Here is a 22,872-nt window from a genome sequence, read left to right on the forward strand (position 1 = left end):
TCGGAAAACAATGTGTTCCACACAGTGAAATAAATAAGAGCCCCTCACCAAGCCCCCGGCAGTGTCAGGGGATGTCAGGCTCTGCTCAGCAGCTAACAAAGACGTCAGCATGCAGCCAATCTCCTCCTGCCATCTCAGGCTGCCCTTGTGCTGAACGAAATTTTTTTCTCCTAATGGAAATGAAGAAAACCTCCAGTGCAGATAATCCTCCATTATAATGGCAGTACATAGGACAAGGGCCAAGCAATGTAAAGAACAAGCCAAATCTCTTTCACTTAAAGTCTGGCCTGAATGTGATAATGTAATGACTTTGGTCTGGATGTTTCAAACGCCATTCAATGGGATCGGCTTAGCATATAAATATCAGCTAAAATAATTGAGAACAAGGAATTGAACAGATAGCATCAGCTGACTCCTCCTTCCCAACAAAGCTGGTATCCTTTTGCAAATCATCTAGGAGACCGCTTGGTCAAAACACATGTCAGTCCAACCCAGCTGGCACCCTTTCCCCTCCGTTCCCCTCTGCTTTCTGTGGAAGGATCAACAACATCCTCTTAACCACAGGCAGAGGACCCAGGGACCTTCTTTGAAGCCAAACTTCCTGATTATTTTGTGCCTAACCTTTTTCTGGCCACTGCTGATCACACTTTATGCTCAGAACCTGATCAAAAGCCCACTGAAGTCCTTGGGAAAATGTACATTCATGTTCTAAACCAAGCCGATAACACTGTGATTTTCTTCTAGTGATGTAGGCTTCCAAACGCATGTCAGCCCTGGCTGTTGTTTAGCTTCCTAGTATCTGTCAGAGCTAGCTATTATTTCTGTTTTACAGAAATAAAACAGTTCGAACCCTGATACTACTTGCAAGCATAAAATGGCTTTCAATTAACTATTAGCAGGCTTCTAAATGGCATTGTGGTGACACCCCAAAAGAAGCAAAATACTTATGGGAGAAATTAAGGTATTGGAATAACTGGTTATAGTGAACGTGCTCCTTGCACAGCTTGCAAAGAGCAAAATAAAGCTGAAATAAATTGATGATCATCACTTTCTGGAGGAATTAGTGTTTATCTTGAGAGAGAAAACACCATGCTGGTTCTCTGCTACAACAGCTTATGACACTGAGCATTTGCATACCTCTTCCACAAAACAGGAAACCAGTAGCAATCAGAATAACCAGAACAGATCACTTTCGACATCCCATACCAGAGTAAACTGAGGGCAGAGGTAAGACGAGTGCAAAACGTGGCCACTCTGATTTTAATATAGCAAATTAACATTGTTCTGATGGCTACTCAGGATGGAAAGCAACAGAGATTATGTTCATTGTCCATGTCAAGTTTTCCAGCTGGCCAATAAACTCAGTCCTTTAGGAAAAAAATCTTGGACATTGGACAAGCTTTGGAATGATTACAAGGCCAAGATCTATTGTTCTGGTTGAATATGTTACAAGCCCTAGGCATATAATAAAAGAAGATCCTTATTTGAATGTTTTTATCTTCCTTTTAATCTAATTTAGCTCCTTCCAGGGTGGTCATTTATTTTTTTCACTGTTGCCTCCTTCATTTGCTAGGTTTAGAGATGAAATCAAGACTTGTTAGCAGCCTTGAGCAGGGTGTCAATGCTAGTTTGAATTCTCCTTGTCTTCTGTTTAATTGAATTTTCATTTGTATCTCCTCAGCCATTTCCCCTCAGAGGCCTTTTCCCCTCCTGACCCCCTTTTCTCCACTCATCCATACAGTTCATATAAGCATTTCTGGCAAGCACCAGCTTCAGATACTGCAAGTTCTGGGGCATCTTCTACTTTTAGAAAACCACCAAGAGGCCAAATAACACTCATGCTTGTTCTGTGATGCTTGAAGCCTGCTTTTCAGAAAGACCAGTCTATTAACTCTACTGCTCTCTCTGGATCACGTGTAAGACATGGAGGACTGCAGAGCTATGCATCTGTCAGCGCAGAGAACAAAGAGGCACATGTCGGTCTGCAGTCCCTGTTTTGCTGGGTCAGCCTAAGCCAGCCCAAAAGCTATCCTGAGAGCCTGGCTGGCCAGCACTCAAAATGCAGTCTAGCCACAAGCTCTCTACTAAAGATTCATTTGCCACCAGTGTAATCTTCCTTTTAGCTTTGAGTTTGCTTTGACACAGTCTATTAAAAATTCACTGAGATGTAACCACTGAAACCTTTCACCGTGAACTGGTATGGCTTCCTCCAACCACTTCCTTCTATTGCCAGGACTCAACAATTCCTGCCTGTGATTCCAGCCTCTCACACCGGAAATGTTTAGTATGGGAAAAGGAAAGTCCCACTGACTTCTCCATCCAGTTTGGTAAAAATGCCAGGAAAGATACAGTTTAGAACAGAGATTCAACAGTTCTTATTTCTACTCCAGCAACTGATATTGTTAAGAGCTTTTCTGTTCTGATACGTGATTAGGAGAAGCAAGAGGAAATTTAAGACAAAAATTTAAGGCTACTGGAGAAAGTTCTTTAATGTGAAATCTATTTGCACTTAGGAGTCCTGTAAAACTGTGAAAATATCAGTGTCTTTAGGTCACTCACAAGTAAATCACGTAGAACACTGAGGAATATGTGATTAAAAAGAGTTCTGCATTAGGACAGAGCTGGACAAAATGACCTTTCCATGGTCTACTCCAACACCGACTAGTACAATTTCTGATTTTAATTCATTATTCTGAAGCTGTTTACCATTTTGTCCATGACAAGGGCAACTTCCATCAATCAGTCCTTGGAACTGGAATTCCTGGCTTTTTATCAGAGGAAACTGAATTTCTAATTTGAATATTCACCTTTCTTGCTGTCATACATGGCACTTGATCTATCACTGAAAAGTTGACATTGTCTTTGACAGTGATGTTCTGTCAATCTGACGCAACCTGAAAGACATGCTGGGTATGTTTTGCTAGTAAGTGAAGACTACAGCACTTCAGTCATTAACAATTAAGGGTGACTTTGCTATTGGATATAAGATCTGCCTCTGTTCCTGCGTACATTTACATTTATTTTTACACTCATCACACTGCTGTTGGATACATACAAACTGGGCAAATGGTCCAGTGTCTCTCCACTTACAGTCAGGACCACTAATCATGATAAGTTATATTAAAGAGGTCTTCCAGGAGAAAACAAATCAGAGATCAGAGAAGGCTGGCTTGTAACTGAAGCTGAATTGCAACAGCTTCTCTCCCTTTCCTCTGTGCTTTAGTGTTAGTTACAGAAGGATGTATTTTAAGAAAGGAAAAGCATATGGTCTCATTTTGTCTGTTAGCCTGCAGAGTTTTAGGTCCCGCTTCTGCAGCCTTACTTAGGAAATCAGTCTTCAAGACTTACCATGAAAAGGGGGCTTGCTGGATCTCTTCTGCTGCTGGCATTCTCTTGTCACATACTACCATGCACATCCTAACACTGTGAGTGAGGTGTTGCTATTTCTTCTGCCAGCCTTTGCCCTTCCTGACAGCTCTGATCCACTGATTCTTGGCACTTGCTGTGAGCCAGGTTCACGTAAAGGTGTCAGTGTCCAGTCTGTGCACTGTTGTAACAAGCTGTTGCCAGTCTTCTGGAGGACTCTTAGGAAAAAACCTTGTTTTGTTATCCGGAGCCTGAACTTGATCATGATTCCTTGTTTGACCCTTTCTTTTAAAGATCGAGTTCTGCCTCTTGTCTGCATTTCACTGTCCACACTAAGTTCTTGTCTTGACTGGTGGTACCAAATGTCGGCCAGGCTGGCCATTTCTCTCCTGCTCATTTATAAGGGATGTTACAAGTCAAAAAAAACAGTATTTGAGGCCTCAACTTCCATTACCTCAGGAGGCAACGCAGGAACTTAAGTTGAAGCTGGAAAGCAACTGGTGCAAAAGGCAATGGGAGGGGTGGGTTGTTCAAATTCAGAAACAAGTGGGGCTTCAGAAATCACTGAACAGTCTGGTGTGTTTTCCTGTTATTTCTTAAGTTACTTAACACAAAGCATTTTCTTGAGAAAAAAGCTCATTGTGTGAAATCTTCTTTTAAGCAAAAGGGGAAACAAAGAGTTACAGATGAAAGGGAGATGAGGCAGGCTTCTCCTGGAGCTTTTGTAAGGCTCCTTATGTGTCAAGTATCTCACAGGAAAGGCTTTCTAATCTGGTTTACTTACTGTAAGAGCACAAAAGGTGTCTTACTGAGGCTGTGAACTGGTGAGCCCTAGTGAGGCAAGGGGAGAACTGGGATAGCTCACAGACTGAATGGGGTATGGGATGAAGATGGTGATCCTGTACACAGTGCTCTTCCTTTTAAAAGGGCAGCAGAGAGGTATGCAAACCACCTCGGTAACCAGTGTTAGGCTAACCACAGCACCACCAGGCTTTTCATGCAGGCTTTAAAATCTGCTCTCAAAATAGAATCTGAAAATGTTGTTCACCACTTGTGTATTCAGGATTCTGCAGCATTTGGGCAACCCAGTGGAAGGAAGTTACCTTACAAATTACAAAGACTGTGTCTAAGGCTGACGAAAACTAGAAAAGAAAAGTCTCTAGAGCCCAGGAGAACTAAAGCTTGTTACAAAACTAGAGAGATCATTCTACTGTGAAGCAAACCTGAGCATTGCATTAAAAATGTAAATGTGATTGAAATAGCATAACCAGATTAAATAGATTTGACCTTCACAAGCATGAAAGATTGTCTAAATACACTGAAACAGCAACAAATGGTTGCACTTTCCTTTCACTGCATTGAGGATCACAGATATTTATTTAAAAGAAAACAAAAATTTCAAGCCAGTGAAAAATTTCCATTTCTTTTACATGAACCAATAGGAAAAAATACAGCTGGTTTGGAAAAAAAACCCACCTGTCATTTAAATGCCTAAAGGTACAGAAAGACTTTTGAAAACTGCTTTTTGAAATCTTCAAATGTGACTGATTTACTCTCAGAAATTAAGCTCCAACACACAGAATTAGCCAGGAGTGACTGAATCTTTCAGTACAATCTCGTATCTCAACCTTCAGTACACTACTGCCTTATGGGAGCATTTGTTGGACATTTCTTTTTGTGGTTTTTTTTTTTTTGGGTGGTGGTTGGGTTATGTTAACTGAGATCAGTACCAGAGTCTGGTTCACTGTACTGGTTCACATCCTCACGCAAGCAGCACCTTACTACCACAGCCGAGCAGGGACAGGCAGAGGTTACTTAAACTCACACCTCCAAAAAAAAGAGATGTTAATCAAACGCCAGCTTAAGATTTCAGAAGGTTGCCTGTAAAATGCTGTATGGAATAAATCCAAGAAAACTACACCCAGAAGCAAAGAAACAAACCAAAGTGGTGTGAAGGGGAATTAAAAACAGTAACCAAATTTTCCCAGCTAAGCCTCGCTCTTCACGCATTCTAAGGGATAACAAGGCTGCGCAGCATTGTTCCTCAGGTTTTCCAAATAAAGGCATAGTTTTTTAGTTAAAACAGATGTTAGGAACACTGAATAAGGAGACTCATTTGGCTTTTCTTGTCATTGAATCATTGAATAACTTGGGCTAGAGGTCCCTACCGAGAGAAGAGCTACTGCCTTAGATAGATAAGGTTGCACAGGTTCTTGTCCCAACAGGTTTTGAAAATCCCCCTGTGTATCTCTAAGAAGTGTCTGGCTTCATGTTATCAATTTGGGTGTTGGAACTGAGCAGCGAGATTTCCCTCAGCTTCTCTTCTCCAGCTCTCTCAGCCTCCCTTCACTTAACCAGTGCACCAGCCCCAACACCATGGTGGCCCCAGTTTACCAGCAATTTACTCCTTGGTTTAGGAGACCCAAAACTCAACACTGCATTTCAGATACAGGTTTGTGTCTACCAAAGAGCGGGGAACAGGCAAGATTTAGTCCCAAAGGATTTCATACCACCTCATTTCCTGAAGTAATTAAATACATATATAAAATGCTACAAATAAACCTGAACTTCCTAAAACCAAACAGTATTTTTTACTTCTCCTGATACAAGTAACATGGTGAATAACTGTAACTTGAAATAAATTTAAGAGCTGAGAGCACCTGAGGCAAAAATGAAATGAAGGTGGCAAGAAAAAGGCCACAATAATTTTTTTTTCCTCCTGATCTGTATTTTCAAGAGGTGTACAAAACAAAACAGAATGAATATTTAGGCAAAGCTGGGATACACAGACTGACAGCAAAACTCGGCGAAAGTCGGCACAAGCAGAGATGATGTGATCTAATCAACACAGTTCAGGTGCACGCAAATCGATTTGTGTGCAATAACCCAGTTCTGCTCCAGCCCATTGATGTTGATGTGTACATTATTAGAAAACTCAATTGTTCTGGGGTTTGGGATCTGAGCGTGAATGAAACATGAGCTATGGCTAAGTTGGGACTTAGCTACAGATTAGCAGCATCTCCAATTTGGCAGAACTACAAGTCCTGTGCCCCCGCTGTCAGCAGTTCTGAGCTGTACAGTTGTTACTGTCTTGAAATCAGACAGGTGTGGGACTCTGTGCTCCTGAACACTGACAGCGGGGAGCTAAGCACAGAGCGGGTTGTTGGGAGGACCAGGAAAAGCATTCCACTGAAGGAGGGTTCTCCTGGAGATCAGATGGAGTGGAGTGTGTTTGGAAGATTTGGACAGACTGCGCTGCACGGGCTTGTGCCTCAGTTAATGAGGGAGCCAATAAAAACAAAATGATCTTTGTTATTATTTAAACTTCAGTGTATTTATCCAGTTACAGTCGAATTTAAATGCACCACTTTGCCTGGGTTTGTATCACTCTTATGGACACTTTGTAAGAAGTCTTTTCCATTTTGTACTGGAAATTCCACAAACCTATTTCAAAGTCCTATGCAGGAGAACAAAAAATTCTGAATATCCATTTATGGCAGAAGGACTCAGCTATTTGAATGATCACAGACAGGCAAAGTAATACAATTTGATCTCACCGATCAGAACTAAAAGTACCAGTGTAATAATTCAATGCTCATGCTGTCATGTAGGAAAAACTTTACAATATGAATTAAAATAAGCTTATTTCTTGCAAGGGCTGATGAAAAGAAGAAATAGATAAATACAAAAGTAGATAAATAAACCTACATTCTGAATTATTTACTGAACCATATGAAAATTACCAATTTCTAATTGTTTCTCATTTATGGGCTCTCTCTGGATATTTCTGTCCTCTTCATCTGTTGTTTTGTTTTTGCTTTCTTTTTGTAATTAGCAATGGTGAAGGACACTAACATGCACCAGTACCACCATGGAACATACCAAGATTTAGATTCCCTCTCAGTGCCAGGATCCCCCAGTGCCAAGCTATCTATTACCTCTGCTGTACATCCCACCTCACTGCACAAGTAAGACCTGCCTGGTCCCAGCAACATGCTTGCAGGGGAATTCCTATCAAGCACAAAGCTGGTGGAAGGATGGGAGTCTTGGGGTCCCTTCCTCTTTTCCAAGGTGACCCTGATGCCATCAGTCAGTGCTGGAGAAATGCTGACCCTTGAGCTGGGATCTGGCATAGTGCTCTCCTGTTCCTCCTTACCAGTGTTTCACGAGGACTCAGCACACACAGAGATACGCAGGTAACAAATTACACAATCAGCTCACCTATCTACTGTTCAATTTAAACATCTGAAATGTACACATTGATCAGCGTCAGGCTTCCTGCTGAAGAACTGGCTGGGCAGCATCCACCTTGAAAGTAAGAGTTGATAGAGCACTGTGGGAGTTTTGCCAAACTGTAAATCAGGAGAATATAAATTTGTCGTACAGCTAAATCGAGGAAAACAAGGGCATGCTACTAGAAGCTTTCTGCTTTATTAACTAAACATCTTCTTAATCATGTGGAAAAATTTGTCCAATTTGGCTAAATAATTAATCACCAAAGGGTGACTGGTTATTAATGAACAGTATGATGGCGTTCTGAGGTGTATGTTCATCACGACAGTTTTCTTTCCTCCCAGCGATTTATGCTTGTGTTACTGACAGTGTGATGGACAAGGCTCTGCAATGTCTACAGCGGGGACATGCACATTATGGTGGTAAATACCTGCCCATTTTAAAATTAGTAGGCAAAGAGACAGGGCCCCCACCTAACCATCAGTGCACCTTACCAACTGGGCAACAGGTGACTTATTTCTCATTCTTACAAGGGCCATGTAGGAAGGGCTCTATTTGGTTTGATTTAACTGCAGCTGATTCACCCCGGCTGAATACCCTTTTGCACTGCTTGTAAACGTAAAGAAGTTGTGAGTAAGTAAGAAGAGATTACCAAAACATGCTGAATCAAAAACTCAGTTCTGCACTACTAAAGTAGCCAACCAGATTTTGTTGCATTTAAAACTCTTTATGAGGATGGTATGTCCCTCTTCATTATGAGGGACATTGTGGCCGGCAGAGGTATTGTGACTGAAGCTCAGCAGAAACTTCCATGCTGTGCAGGAGCACGTGCCCTGTCATGGCCAGCCACAGAGGAGCACGAGAAAGGATGGTGAATTCACACAGGCTTAGCTATTGAGGTCTCAAATTAGGGCATGCAGATCCACACTGTGGTGCCCTGAAAGTAATTTGAAAATCTCGCCATGACCTTTGGAGAGATCAGAACCAGCCTGCACCAGTTCCACATTAAATTCATGCAGACAAAGTGTTATTGCATTGAGAGCCATCAAAATTACGTAACTTCACCACCTTTGCTGTAAAGGCAGGAGCTGGATCACAGCAATGCCCACGCTACCAAGGTGGTGATGAACAAGGCTGTAATGAGTAAGGAGCACTGTACTAGCAGTGAGGAATCATCACTACATCACTGTGAGCTACCACTTACCTAGCTCCAGAAACCTAGCCACAAAACCTATCATTTGTTACCTCGGTTATTCTGCCTAACATCCATTTTGTGCACTCAGCCTTTCCTATGCACTTTTGCTTAAGGCTTTAAAATTGGAGCTACTAAAGCAAATCAACTCTAACAGGGAGAGGATAAATCACTACATTCTGCTAGGAGGTAGTATACATTTATTAGTTTATTATTTAAGCGATGCTTCTCCTCAATAGAGATCCGCTCTTTTCTCGTCCTCTTCTGTAGCAATTTCCAGCTGATCCAGAAATGCTCCAAATCTTGTAACAGACTATCGCAGTGTGTAAAAGTTGCTGTTGATGATGCTCTTGTAGACAAGAGCATTTAATGCAAGTCTGAAGTTGCTGGAGAGTTTCAAAGTATGTTGAGTCACTGCTCTGCCTTTCAGACTGTTTTAAGCACTGGGGGTTATGCTTCAGAGGAGGCATGTGCAGAGAGGTGAAACATCTGTTCCCAGCCCCCCCGCCAAGGTGCTAACACTGGGGTGATTAATCCTCTGAGTAGGGTATTTCTGGAGTAGGGAGTTCTTCTGGATCAGTCAAAGACTGCTGAATGCCCCTCCACTCACTAAAGCAGCCCTGAGGCACCCCTCGTGGCCTCCTGATGTGAAACATGTACCCCTGCCTTTCTACACAACGTATTCTGCCACATGACAAAGAGAAGAAAATCCCTTTCCTTGCTATTAAATCCTGTATTTTCTACCAGTGTTGGATCCTGCCTCTGCCAAAACCTGTCCCCATTTTTTCCTGAATGCCACAATCCTACACAGAGTCCAACAGCACCTTTAGGCTTTCTCAGAGAGAGGAGCCTAGCACCTCAATGCACTTACTAGCATCCGTGTCTGACAGCCTTTCTCCAAAAGCAACTTCCGCAACATTAGCCAGCAGAATTCCATAGGATGGCTTGAGGTGGAGGAAACCTTAAAGCTTATCTAGTTCCAACCAGCTGCTAGGGGCAGGGATGCCTTCCACTAGACCAGGTTGCTCCAAGCCCTGTCTAACATGGCCTTGAACACTGCCAGGGATGGGACAGCCACAGCTTCTCTGAGCAATCTGTGCCAGGGCCTCACCACCATGGTAGTAAAGAATGTTTTCCTAATGTCTAATCTTGCCTCTGTCAGTTTAAACTCATTCCCCCTTGTTCTGTTCTAACATGCCCTTGTAAAAAGTCTCTCTCCAGATTTCTTCTAGCCCCTCTTTAGGTATTGGAAGACTGTTTTAAAGTTTCTGTTGAAAGATTGCACAAGTTATCCTGTATCAAATAGAATATATGCTAAATTGGCTTTGGCTCCTGAGGACACAAAATCCTACAGGATGGCTTGGTTGGGGAGACGAAGGTTACTAATATCCAGATCCCAAACTCATTAAGTTGTGGGGAGACCCCACTTTACCCACACCTCTTTACTCTCTCTGAAGCTGCTGTAGGAACTTCTAGTTTTATACTCAGATGAAAGGTCTTCTGATGAAATGACATAAATTTTGGTGACCAAGCAGAGCAAGACTTGCCCAAGAATGGAAAAAAAAAAAAAAGCAATGTCAGCTCTGGCAAGCCTTCTCTTTCCATGTCAAAAATACTATTGATTAGCAATTTGCAAATAGGCATGAGTCAGCTTACTACAGTTTCCTGGGCTCCCTTCTGAGAGAACACTCCTCAGTTGTTTCTCAATTAACTTGAAAGCTGGGGGGGGGTTAAGCATTTTTATTGGTAAGCTAAGAAATGCCTCCATCAAGAGTTTTATTCTATTATTACAATAAGCACACAATGATGGCGCTTTGGATTCAAGGACTTTTTTCTCCCTTTTGCTGAGCACTAGAAAACCATTAGCTCATTTGCTTTGTGTTATCCAGTAGCATTTTTCAGCCTTTTGCATTTTCTGATTTTAGGCAGAATCCTAACAGTATCTTATAATCAGGACTGTAATCCTCCAACCACCCTGATTTTGCCATTTGCACAAATGGTCTTAAAAATAAAATGAGAATGATTCGATTAACAGTTTAGGGGGATTTTCACATTAGGCAGAGCATTTCTTCAGCATTAGAAAAATAGTGGCAAAAAAAAAAAAATCATTAGTATTTTCCTCTAAGAAGGAAATAAAAGATTTTTTTTTCCTTTATGGCAAGAAAAATGGCCTTAGGTTTGACATGCCAATGCTTTTTCAAATCGGATTTCCAGACCTTTCTGTTTCCTGGTTTTGTTTTAGTGAATGAAACTCAGCCATTTCCAGGATTACACTGAGTTTTGAAATTAATCAGATCTCATAAAAACTGTACACAGAAGAGACATCATCTTCAGTGTGGGAAGAACTTGGCCCAAAGTCTGAAGACAAAGAAAAGATCTGGGGTCAGTAGCACTCAAATTGATTTGAAAAAAGTGAGTTTGCTGGTTTCAACCTTGCTAATTAAAAAAATAACCAACCTTCAAAAATAACTAAGCAATTGAGATGTATTTTCTTTGTCTTCATTTGGGTTGTTTTTTATTTTGCTCCCAATTCTTGAGTCATCAGGCTAGAATAAGGACATTTATTTTTTCCCTGAAGTGAGGAGAGCTGGAAGTTTTCTTTCAAAAACAAAACCAAGAACTAAGCAAAGAAGCCCTGAGAACAGAGCTTGCCCAGTCATCATGTGAGTCCAGGCTCCACAGAAGCAATTTCAGGCTCTATAGGAAACCACAAATCTCAGGAGATTTGCAATTGCATCAGGAAGAGTGACAAGACTCCTAAGTAGCCTGGCCACCTGAATTTGAGAAGGTTTTGCCAGTTCTCTTCTGCCAAAGCTTGTCTTCACACTCTCATAATGACTAAAGGACCAAATCCTGTCTTCTGCACTCAGGCTTTAACCATGGACTTCACAGTATAGGTCCTTCTGTGCACTGTGAACTGCTGTTGGCTCATATGAAAAGCTTTTTACTTTCCTCCCAGCTTGAGCAGGAGGTGAATGAGCCCAAGAATTGTGCAAAATCGAGCTCTTAGAGACCCTGCACTTGCATCAGTCTTTCTGGCTGCAAATTCCCCAGCTTCAACTCTCATTTGTGGTTTTGTATCTTGCAAATCCAGGAGAAACCTGTGGAGCTTGACACTTACAGGGGTACGCTGTAACTCCGCAAAGTGGCTGAAGAAAACTAACTCTACCACAGACAGCAAATTATGAGTCTGTAAGGCATTATTATTGACTGCCTGGCTCTTATTCTCCAAGTGACCAGCAACCTGCTCCTGCCTTGGCCAGCAGTGAAGCATTTCTTCATTCTACCCCTTCTCTTGACCAGATCAAGCAGAAGAGCCAACAGAGTGCCTCTACCTCCGTTGTCTCTTTTTCATTCCTCCCCCATTTTCATTATCTTCCACATATTCTTCAAGTAAGCATACTGGAGAACCTACATCTGATATGAAGTTGTACCCCAGATTGGAAAAGGAAGAGGAAAACCACCACTTTTTATTATTTGTCTCAGTCTTATGTCTCTTCCAACTTCTGGGTTAGCCAAGCCATAAACCAAAACAGAGATCTGGTTACACTTGTGAAGCAGATTCATCTCTTTCTTCAGAGCTCATTAACAGAACCTCTTTCATGTCATTAGGTTGCTAAAACATTTCCAACAGGACTAGATGTGTCATGTCAGAATATGACAGGCAAATTTCTTTTAAGGTTTTGAAACTAGGCTGAAAGAGAACCTATGCAGTTCACTGTTGTCACTGAAAGATATTTTTACTTTTATAAGTCCCTAAAACAAGAAACAAATTAAGAACTGTCAAGGATAAAGAAAAACCCAAACCCAAAATGTATTCCATCTTGCCTGCTAATATTGTTACTGCTTTTCTGTGAAACCTCTCACAGTCTAATGATAAGAACCTAAGTATAAAAGAATGAACTACGGTTGTTAATGTTTTGGCTTATAAGCACAATTAATAATCCAAAAGGAAGGAAATAAGTGCTGAAAACATGATTTCTCTTTGCAACTACAAGCCAAAATGCACAGCCTCACTGTTCTCTGAACCAGGAAGAATAAGAGCTGTGAGGAGAGAACAGCGAGGCAGGCTCTGCAGGGAATGGAACATGGCACCCACAGCATCCAGGGCTGCAGCTCCTTCCCCTGCTTATTGAAACCCAGTTCAAATGCTTCCCAGGAGCAGCCTGTCATTGGGCCTTAAGTCATAGGAATCCTGGAAAACAGAGCATGGTTGTGCCTGACCTGATGCTCTAGTGAGGATCGTGCCTCTGGGCTGTCAGTGACCAAACAGTTCCTCGAAAGGAGCAAGGGCTGAATGGCACCAAAAAGCTGCTCTGAGGAGTAGGACAGGCCATGAAGACACACTTGGCATTTCTGTCCCCAGTAACTCACTGTGGAGGCGAAGCAGTCGCACGCTACAAGCCCCTGTGAGGTGAGGTATTCCCAGGGGAAGGGGCTCAAAGTGTGAAATCATTACAGCTTTGAGACACAGACATGCATCAAAGAGCACTCAAGTGGGTGTGCACAACACATTGCTTGATTTCAATGGCATTTGCCATCAAATTGCTGAGATGGGCTGTAAAACCAGTGGGCGGGGACGGCTTCTCACTCTGGAGAAGTTCATTAGATTATAAGTAATTCAGTTATACAGAGAGCAAGTAGAGCCTGGGGCTGTTTTGAGGGGCTGTTTGAAAAAGGTCAGAACAATATATCAGACAGCTAATGGGACTGATGGCTGTTGGGGAGCAGATAGTAGATATTTAAAGATAAGCATTGTACGCTGGTGAATTTTTTTCCTGATTGAATATTCTCATCCTTCTTATACATAACATAAAAACATTTTGCCAAAAAATGGCCCAGCAAAGAAGCCTATCAACAGAGGTACCACCTGCATTGCTGGTGAAGTGAGACATGGCTGTTTTGGAGGACATGCAGGGCTGGAAGCTCCGGCATCTTGTGAAAGGAAGCCAGAACAAGCTCTCGGCTCCCAGCTCTGCAGGGGACGGAAGCTGCTGCTTCTGCAAAGGCAAAATCCCAAACCAAACCTCAAACCCTAAGATTTTTCCTGTGGGCAGCTGAAGGCATGTTTACCCCTGAATACCACCACCATCACCCCTTGCTTGGGAAGGTGAAGTACTGCCCTGACTCAACATCCAGAACTGCTGTCACTGAGTAGGTAGCAGGACCTTGGTTTTGAAGCCATGCCAGCTAATTCAGCCTCTCTGTGTTAGCCTGATTAAATGCTGAATTCCCTAGAAGCTTCATACTGATGGCAGTGGATGGTGTCCCCACCTGAGGAGTCCATCCCTGCTCACCACTGGACCACTGGGCATATTTAAGTATTCTGCTGAGCTGTAACAGACGGAGATATGCTTGGGGCATTTGATGAACAAGCATGATCCTAGAGCTTAAGCCCCCACAAAAATATCCTAGAAAAACAGCAGTCTTGACTCCATGCTACAAGCCAGGTATTCCAGAAAAGAAAGTCACATATTGCAAATTCTGCAATGTGCTCAACACTTATTTACAGGTAAAAGATCTAAAAAATGTTGACATCTGTTGCGGTCCTAAATCAAAGTTAATTTGCTGAGATGGGGTGGTGGGAATGAAAGATTGTAACTTCTCTCACCTGGTATCTCACCTTCTGGCTTGGTTCTTCAAAGGAAGCCCCACATTTCCATCATTAAAGCTGTCTTTTAGTTTAAGCTGAGTGAAAACAATCTGGTCACAGTCTCACTGCGAACACTGTGGCATGCTCTGAAGTTTCATTGGCTTACATGGCACAACTGCACCATTTGGGACTGTTCCCTTCACTATCTTGGCCCCACCACTGCATTTTGAGGCATGGGTGAAAGTATCTGGGCTGAATGACTGGTTGTGAAAAAACAAGCAACAAACCTGATCAGCCAAGGTGGGTGTAGTCAAGGGCTGAGGATAGCATTTTGGCTAGAACCAAGGTCGTTTTGACATTCTTAGCCCTTGACTACACCCACCTTGGCTGATTAGGTTTAGCTTGTTGTTTTTTCACAACCACTCCTGCAGCCCAGATACTGCGTTGCCACTGTCTGGGATGCACAGGTTAACCTCCAGTTCCACCCCTCTCTTATTTGCCAGTACCTCTTTCTTTGATGGATAACGCCCCACTCACCAGCTGAAAGCTATCCAAATATTTCACTAAAATATCTTGAATTAATCTTACAAATCATAATCCCCCTCCTGGCTCAAATACGCTCTCAAGTTATTGTAATTTTTACCTGTCACTGCTCCCACTACCTAATATTTCAAGGATTAACTGGACAGTGCATGACCTTTTCGTAGTCCTCTCTAAAAATGTCTGCTCTCCGTTTCTCTGTCTTAGCGTTTTCTCATCTGTCTACAGATTCCAGTGCTTCTTTTCAAGGCAATAACGAAGTGTGAAGCTGCTTTAGCCACTCATGAGGATGAGATTTAGTATGTAGAAGCTCACCAATAACACAGTATTAAAAAAATAAAATAGCAGTCTTTCATCAAAATCTAATGAACATGCGATTTAATCTTTATTAAGAATTCATTAGGTTCTCAGCAAGCCTGTCTAATGGAGCCTGACCAGGTGAAATGCTAATGCCTACATTACATTTAAACTAATTTTCAGAAATGTAAATTTTCCTGAGTTGTTCCCTGCACATCCCTTTTTCTGGCACCCGCGGCTGCGTGGCTCTCTCCAGACGCCTGCTGCCGTGCTCATAACAACACCACTGTCCCCACCCCAGCCTCCGCACACTTGAGTTTCCACACTGACGGATGCCTCTCAGTTGCAAACACTACACCCCTTCACCATAGCAGCCTCCTTGGCATTTTCAAGTCAGGTACAAAACTGCAAGCCTAGCATGCGTTACCTTAAGACTGTCTCATGGGAAAAATGTTTTTATATATATATATATATATACAAAAATATATAAAAATACTTATGCATATTTTTATATATAAGGGCATATTTCAGTCTTCAACATACTAATCTAGTCCAGCAAAGTGGTTATTATCTTGATGCAATTTGTATCAAGATAAAAAACAAGAGCTCTGCTCTTTGGAAGACAAGACTCACTGCACACTAATTGTGTAAGCCAGTGTGCTCACCACCTGCCCTCCCACCTATGGGCTTCATGTGTCTGCACTGCTATTGTGGTACCTACAGCCTTTTTCTTCCACCAAAACGCATCGCCCACCATTCCAACATGCTTCTGCAGAAGCAGTTCCTAGAGATTAAATAATTTATTGGTGTTCATCTGCAGTAACAGCTCCTCTGATCCACCTTTCCCCCACAAACAAGAGCAAACCAAACCCACCCTGCCCCAGCCCCAAATCAAACTGTCAGGGTGGACAGCCCCTTTTCAAATCGTGAAAGGGAAAGCTCAGAGCCTTTACACAGGTAGGGTACACAGATGTGAGTGGGAAAAGCTGCACTGGAGATGAGCCTCCTCACTGCCAGACCTCCCAGGCCCGCAGTGCCTTCGAAAAAGCCCTGCCCCAGGCAGGGATGATGGTTAGCTCCCAGTCCACCCCAGAGAGCTGGACACAGCAGCAGCAGAGTTGATACAGAAATACCCGCGTCACCTGCTAAGCCACTCTGGCTGGAGAGGAGCCGGGATGAAGGCCCGGATCCGGCGCGCGCACGCACACTCACACGCGTACTCTCACACACACGCACTCATTCACACACACAGACGCACAGTTACGCACACCCAGGGCGGCTACGGGTGTGCAACGCAAAATATTGCAGAGCGGCGACGAGCCCCTTCGGCTTCTCCCCGACCGGTTCCGAGTGTTCTCCGAAGGCAGCCGAGCTCGGCGCTCGGTCGCCGCCGGGAGGAGCCGAAGCGGCCGCATCGCAGGTGGTTCGAGTCCTCGCTGGGCGCTGTCCACCACGCGAACCGCCTGAAAGCCGCAGCCGTGCCGCGTCGGGACCGGCTCGGTCCCCCGCATAGGCTCCGGCTGCCGGGACTGCGGAGGGCCGCCTGCACCCAGCTCCCTGCACCCCATCCACACCCAGCTCTGCTGCCAACCCCCGCCTCGCTGAGCAATCCCGTGGGGGCCCCTCCCAGCCTCCGGTCCCTCTGCAGCCACCAGCATAGCAAAGCATCCGCCGCTCCGCGCCTCTAGCCGGCTGAAACCCAGACCCTGGACCAGCACCGGGGCTTGTCCCGTGATGGCGCCCACCTCCGACCAGCCCGTCATGTCTGCGTCGGTGCGAGGCCGTGGTGTTTCATTGTATTTTAATTAAAAAGAAGGGTTGGGGGGGCGGCATAACGGGAGTACCTCCACCCCTTCATCATCAGCCTTCCCCTGCGCTTGCCTTCCTAAGGGATGCAGTGTTGAAGGAGATGGGGGGGGGGGGGGGGCTTTTCACTGCTGTTTATTGCACTAATTAAACACAGGCAGAGCATGTGCAGGGGAGCTCTGGAAGCCACCTCGGGCACCAGGGCAGGGGTTGAGTGTGACGGGCGGCCACGCTCTAATTCAAAGGAGAGGCTGAAATCTCGGGAAAAGTGATGGGGATGCCTTGCTTTGAATCCGCAGAGGGGGCAGATAACACACCGACATTAAACTGAACTGACAGCGCTCGGCTTCGCGGGGACATCTGCAGGGCCTCGCCTCACGGCTCGGGGAGGGGAAGGTAGGCTGCAACCCCTTCAGCCGTTGAGGCGAGGCCGCTGGGCGATACTTCAGCACCACATCGGCCCCGAACAGCAGCGGGAGCCGCGATGGCGGAGCCTCCCCCCACCAAGCCTTATGCCTTCCCGCCCTCGCGGTCCCCTCAGGTAAACATGGCGCCCGCGGCCCTCACTCACCTCAGCGAGCCCCCTCTCCCTTCCCCCTCCTATTACGGCCGCTTAACTTCCCCCCCTTCATAGCCCCTCTCCCCCCCGCCACTGAAGGACTTACTTCATTTGCTTTACGATGGTGCTTTTCCCCGACTCTCCGGCCCCTGTTGAAAGAGAGATGAAGGGGAGAATAAGCGCCGGGGAGAAGGCGGGTGAGGGGACGCGGGAAAGGGGAAGGGGCGAACGGCCTCTCACCTAGCAGGAGGAGTTTCACATCTTTGGCGGCGCTGATCCCGTCCTCCTTTAGATTCTTCTCGATGGCCTTGCTCCGCTCCAGGGCGGCTCTCTCCTCGGCGCTCAAGGTACATCCCATGGCGGCGGCGAAAAAATTAAAAAATTAAATTAAAAACAAAAAAAAAAAAAAAAAAAAGGGAGGGGGGAAGGAAGAGAGAGTGCAGCCCCCGCCGCCGCCTCGGTTGGCTCCCGCGGGCGGAGAGGAGGAGAAGGCAGGGGCGAAGCCAGCTACCGGCGGGCGTGGGGCGAAGGAAAGAATTCAAGCGGATGGCCGTGAGCCTCCGGCAGCGCAGCGCCTCAGCGGCGGGGCTCCCGGCTTCCTCTTCTGCCCCTCTCCCCGCGCCCGAGCGCTCAGGGCATCCACCGGGGCTGCTGCGGGCACGGCGAGTTCTTCCCGGCCGGGAGGGGGAGGCGGAGGAAGAGAAGAAGGAGACGAAGAAGAAGGAAGAGAGTTCGCGGCAAGGGGAGGGTCCTTCCCTCTGCCGTGCTCTCTCCTCCTTGACGAGCGGCGGGGCTCTAACGGGCAGCGGCGGCTGGGAGCTGGCAGAGCCGAATGGAGGCGCGGGCGCGGCGGCGACAGGGAGGCAGAAAGGGAGGGGGCGCGCCGGAGTTCCGCGCTCCCGCCGGCCTCGCCCGCTCCCGTGACGCGCGCGACTCGCGCATGCTCCCGGCCGCGGTCCAGGCCGCGGGCACGGCGTTGTTCGCGGTGGCCCGGTTTGAGGTCAGGCCCTGCGGCGGGTTCCGGCGCGGCCTGCACTGCCGGCACGGGGAGACGTAGCGGCCTCGGGGGGACTGCCGGCCGGGGAGTCGGGAAGGTGGCGGGGTCCAGCGGCTGCTGTGTGTGCGGGCCTTGGGCTCCCCAAAGGCCCGGGGCTGCAGCCTCATCAACACTTGTAGTACGAATCAAGCACAAGTGATCTGCTTGATGCAGGGCATTGAGCTTCAGCAGCATCTTCGATTATATTTTCCATCAGTCTAATCAACATGGGGCTGATGGTTTGTTGCAGTGCAGTCACAGATCTTACCAGATGACCTTCCCTCTTGTCATGACCATTTCGTGACATCTAACAATTATTTAGGGATTCTAGCAAGTTAAAATCCTACAATTTCCCTGGCAGGTTTTGCCGTTCCACAAGGTTGGAAGCAGAGAAGAAAACAAACGTCAACAGGGAAAATGAAATAAATAAGACTTCATTTAAAACACTTTTCTACTCGCCCAGACAAGTCAAGATATATTCAACCTTAATCCATAACATTGATTGATACGTGACAGTCTGACTATAAAAAGATCTAGAGAGGAAAGAATGAAGCGTTGAGTGCAGCAAGGTAAAATGCATCAACCTGAAATGGACAAAATCAAGGACCACTGTCTGGTGTACAGAAAGGACACTCGCCACTTCAACAAGAAGTCTGGAAAGGGAGGTTTCATTATTAGGAAGCAGCTGTGAGAGGTGAGGCAGCTGATTTTGCCTCTAAAGCCCATTCCACCCCCCTGCCAAAAAGCAAATGTCTACAGGAGGCTTTACAGGGCCATCCCTGTGTTCTGGGAAGGAAATGCTGGATCTAGGCTGTGCCAGGGTTGTATCGCAGACTCTCGGGGAAGGCAGTGAGCTGCTGTTTGTGGTGTTGGGTGTGGGTGGCTGTGTGTTCACACTGTGTTTTTCACTTAGGATCTCTGTTTATTGCCTCCTCTGGGATCTTCTGACCTGCTGTCCTGAGTCCTGTAGTTCCCACATCCAGGACCTTTCCTTTAGAGGTATATACACTGTTTCTAATAGCACTTCACAAGTATTTTAAGCACAACTTCCCTGACATTTTTCTTCCAGGCAAACGTCATCTCCTCCCAGCACTCTTTCCCATCTTGCCTTCCTCCTGGAATGTGTTTTTCCCATTTTCCCTCCACACCATCGGAAATGAAGGGGAAAAGCATGGCGTGCAGTTACTGAGGTAAAGAGGATAAGCAGACAAAAGAAATCAAATAGGAACTCATAAATAATGTTACTGTATTCAGGGACCAGTAATATTTACCACACATTTGTGAGCTAATAGGTGCTGTATATTTGAATTTTGGGTAATTTATTTCTGGAAGCTCAGGGGACTGAGATGGACATGCAAGCCTACTGCGTGTGTTCAGCAGAGAATAAATGGGGATGGGAGGGGTCAGAGAGCAGTTCCTGCTCTTTGCTATTCACACAAATCTCTTGTGTAAAATCCATCGGATCAGAATTTCAATCAATAAGTTTCATTTCAATGGTTCTAGCCAGAGGGCATTATGAAAAGTGCCATATAGGAAAAGCACAGTCAAGAAAACCCGAGGCAGTGTCCTCATGAGATGGCTGCATTTATTTCTCATCTTCCTCAGCAGTTTGCCAGCCTCAGAATTGTACTGGGATACTCTCTGAAGGTTTTACTAGAGAATTAGCCTTTTGTATCAGCCTCTGGCTACTCCTTATCTGACAAATTTGTAGCCTGCACCTCCTGCAATGGAGAAAATGATTTCTTCTTGAACAGTGTGGAGTTCATACTTGGCCCTTTGTCCTGTGTACATCTCTGTCACTACACAAATATCTGCTAATTTCTTTTTTAATGGAAAATCAGAAATGGAGAAGTCCTCTCCCTTCTTGCTCAGCTCTCAGGAAGATTCAGGGGAGCAGCTGTGAAGGTGAGCCATTTTTGAGCCGTTTTTGTGCTGCTGCTAATTCAGTGGACCTGATGGAAATGTTTCCTTTGAAATTTTCTTAGAGGGAAATTTCAGTTTTTGAAAAATCTGCTTATTCATGGCAGATGAATTTCAAGGACCTGAAAAGGAAAAAGCCTGCCTCCCACCCCAAACAATCAAAATATGTACCAGCCTACTTGGCTTTTGAGATAAATATGTAGGGTTTTGTTGCTGAAAATGATGTTTCCATTTCCCAGGAGCTGACAGAAGTCCTTATTTTATTAAAAAGTGGTTGCTGGTAGTACCAACTTCAGATGAAAATAGGCTTCTTTCTCCCCCTGTTCCCTAGATATGATAGAACCTCTCCATAAAAAGTAGGGAGGAGAACCTTTTTTCTGGCCATTCTTACAGTTAAACCATTTCACTCAAGGTGCATAAAGAACATGCTTGTTTCTGCTTGGACTGTTACCTTTACAGTCGTAAGAGCCAGCAGTGTATTTTAAATGAAAGTCCTATTCTCCTGTTTCTGATGTGTGCCTTGACACAAACAGGCTTCTTTCTGCAATCAGTTTTTAACCGTTCTGCTAGAATGTGATTTCTGTAAGGAGTGAAGGATGATAACAGAACTGACCAATGCCTTTGAAACAAACTATCCCAAAGTTATGTTGTGGGGTAGGTGATGGCTTTGTGATCTCAGATGTGTTGTCTTTCTGCAGGTGATGGGTGTCTCTGCGGACTGGGAAGAGATGTGCCCTCCAGCATATACTCACTGTCCCAGGCTCTGACTACCTATGTTGGGGATTTGTAGAATGCTCTGGCTTTCTTTGTGTAATTGTAGAGTGGCTTGGGTTTTGGAAGGGACCTTTGAAACTCCTCCAGTTCCAACCCCCCTGCCATGAGCTGAGACACCTTCAACTAGTCCAGGTTGCTCAGAACCCTCTCCCACCTGACCTAGAATGTTTCCAGGGGTGGGGCATTTACCACCTCTCTGAGCAACCTGGTTCAGTGGTTCACCATGGTCATTGTAAAGCATTTCTTCCTTACATCTAGTCTAAATCTACCTTCCTATAGTTTAAAGCCATTCCCACCTGTTTTGTCCATACAGTCCCTGTTAAAAGGCCTTCTCCAGATTTGTTTTTTTCTCTTTAGGTACTGGAAGTTTTCTTTAAGGTCTCCATGAGGCCTGCTCTTATTCAGGCTCAGGTGACTATAGGAGGCAAGCTGCAATGCTCTGCAGCTTGTCTTTTTCCTCCTGCTTCAGGATTGTTCTGTCCAATCTATAATCTTATACTCCTCTAGTGCAGTTTTAATGCACATGGTAATGCAAGAGCCACCAATCCCATGGAGAGACAGCAGTGCATTCTACCAGATCTCACCATTAGGAAGTTTTCCCTGGATATTCAGCCTAATTTTTCATTCTTTAAATTGATGTCAATTACCCCCCAGCTAAACCTAGTTATACAGTAGAAGACAGGTTTAAAATACTGCATGATCTCACTAAAGTGGAGAAATGGAGAGAAATCAATACAATGAGAGGCAGTAAGAACACCACTAAAGGTTAAGTGGTTGATGGAAGAGGGATTAATGAAATGCACAAATACTAGGTCAAATTGCAAATATCCTTACTTCATTCTTACTACAAACCCCATAAATATGTTCTACTTCAGCAAATCAAGGAAGGAAGCACTTCAGAATCTGGCTATTCACTTGGAGAAGTAAAGGGCAGTATTAAGGGAGGAGAAGGTGTGGTGTGGGTTTATTATATGGAAATCTGCATTAAAATAAGAACAAGCAATCAATATTAAAAAACAAACAAACAAACAAACAAAAACCAAACAAATAAACAAAAAACCCCACAAAACAAAAAAATCAGACTGTGGATAAGAAAATGACCTGCAATATACTTGGTGTCAAGAAGTTGGACAGCCTGACCAAGTTTAGGGAAATGCTGAAAATCCTACTTTTGATGTTAGTTTTTCATGCCTGTCTGGGTGGACAATAATAACTGCAGGACCTGGGAGTCACTGAGAGCTCCTGTCTTGAAACTGAGTGAAGATTTTGGGCTAGGGCATATGGGGCTAGAAATGTTGGCCATCTGGAGTGGCAGTGCATGACAGAGATAAACCAGCTTGTCTTCAGAGTGCTTAGAACTAACCTTAGGAAGTTTTCTGTTCAAGTCTCTCCTGCCACAGAGAGGGGGACAGAGTGCAACTGGGATGTTTTCATAGAATCATAGAATAGTTAGGGTTGGAAAGGACCTTAAGATCATCTAGTTCCAACCCCCCTGCCATGGGCAGGGACACCTCACACTAAACCATGCCACCCAAGGCCTCATCCAGCCTGGCCTT

General features: G+C 44.9%; 1 protein-coding gene across 2 annotated transcripts in view; it reads right to left on the bottom strand.

Annotated features, from left to right (window-relative positions):
• The window catches only part of GNAO1 (G protein subunit alpha o1), a gene marked incomplete at its 3' end in the record, with an annotated part of 150,569 nt that extends 132,388 nt beyond the window's left edge, over positions 1-18,181 (bottom strand). For both annotated transcript variants that reach the window (XM_080637564.1, XM_080637563.1), the window contains exons 1-2: positions 17,827-18,181; positions 17,693-17,735 (exon numbers count right to left, since the gene is read on the bottom strand). In XM_080637564.1, the coding sequence (XP_080493690.1) occupies positions 17,693-17,735; positions 17,827-17,944 (161 nt within the window). In that variant the 5' untranslated portion in view covers positions 17,945-18,181. The remainder of the gene's footprint in view (positions 1-17,692; positions 17,736-17,826) is intronic.
• Positions 18,182-22,872: the final 4,691 nt, after the last annotated feature.

The sequence above is a fragment of the Psittacula echo genome (genome assembly GCF_963264785.1).
Source record: "Psittacula echo genome assembly, chromosome: Z".
Classification (NCBI taxonomy): Eukaryota; Metazoa; Chordata; class Aves; order Psittaciformes; family Psittacidae; genus Psittacula; species Psittacula echo.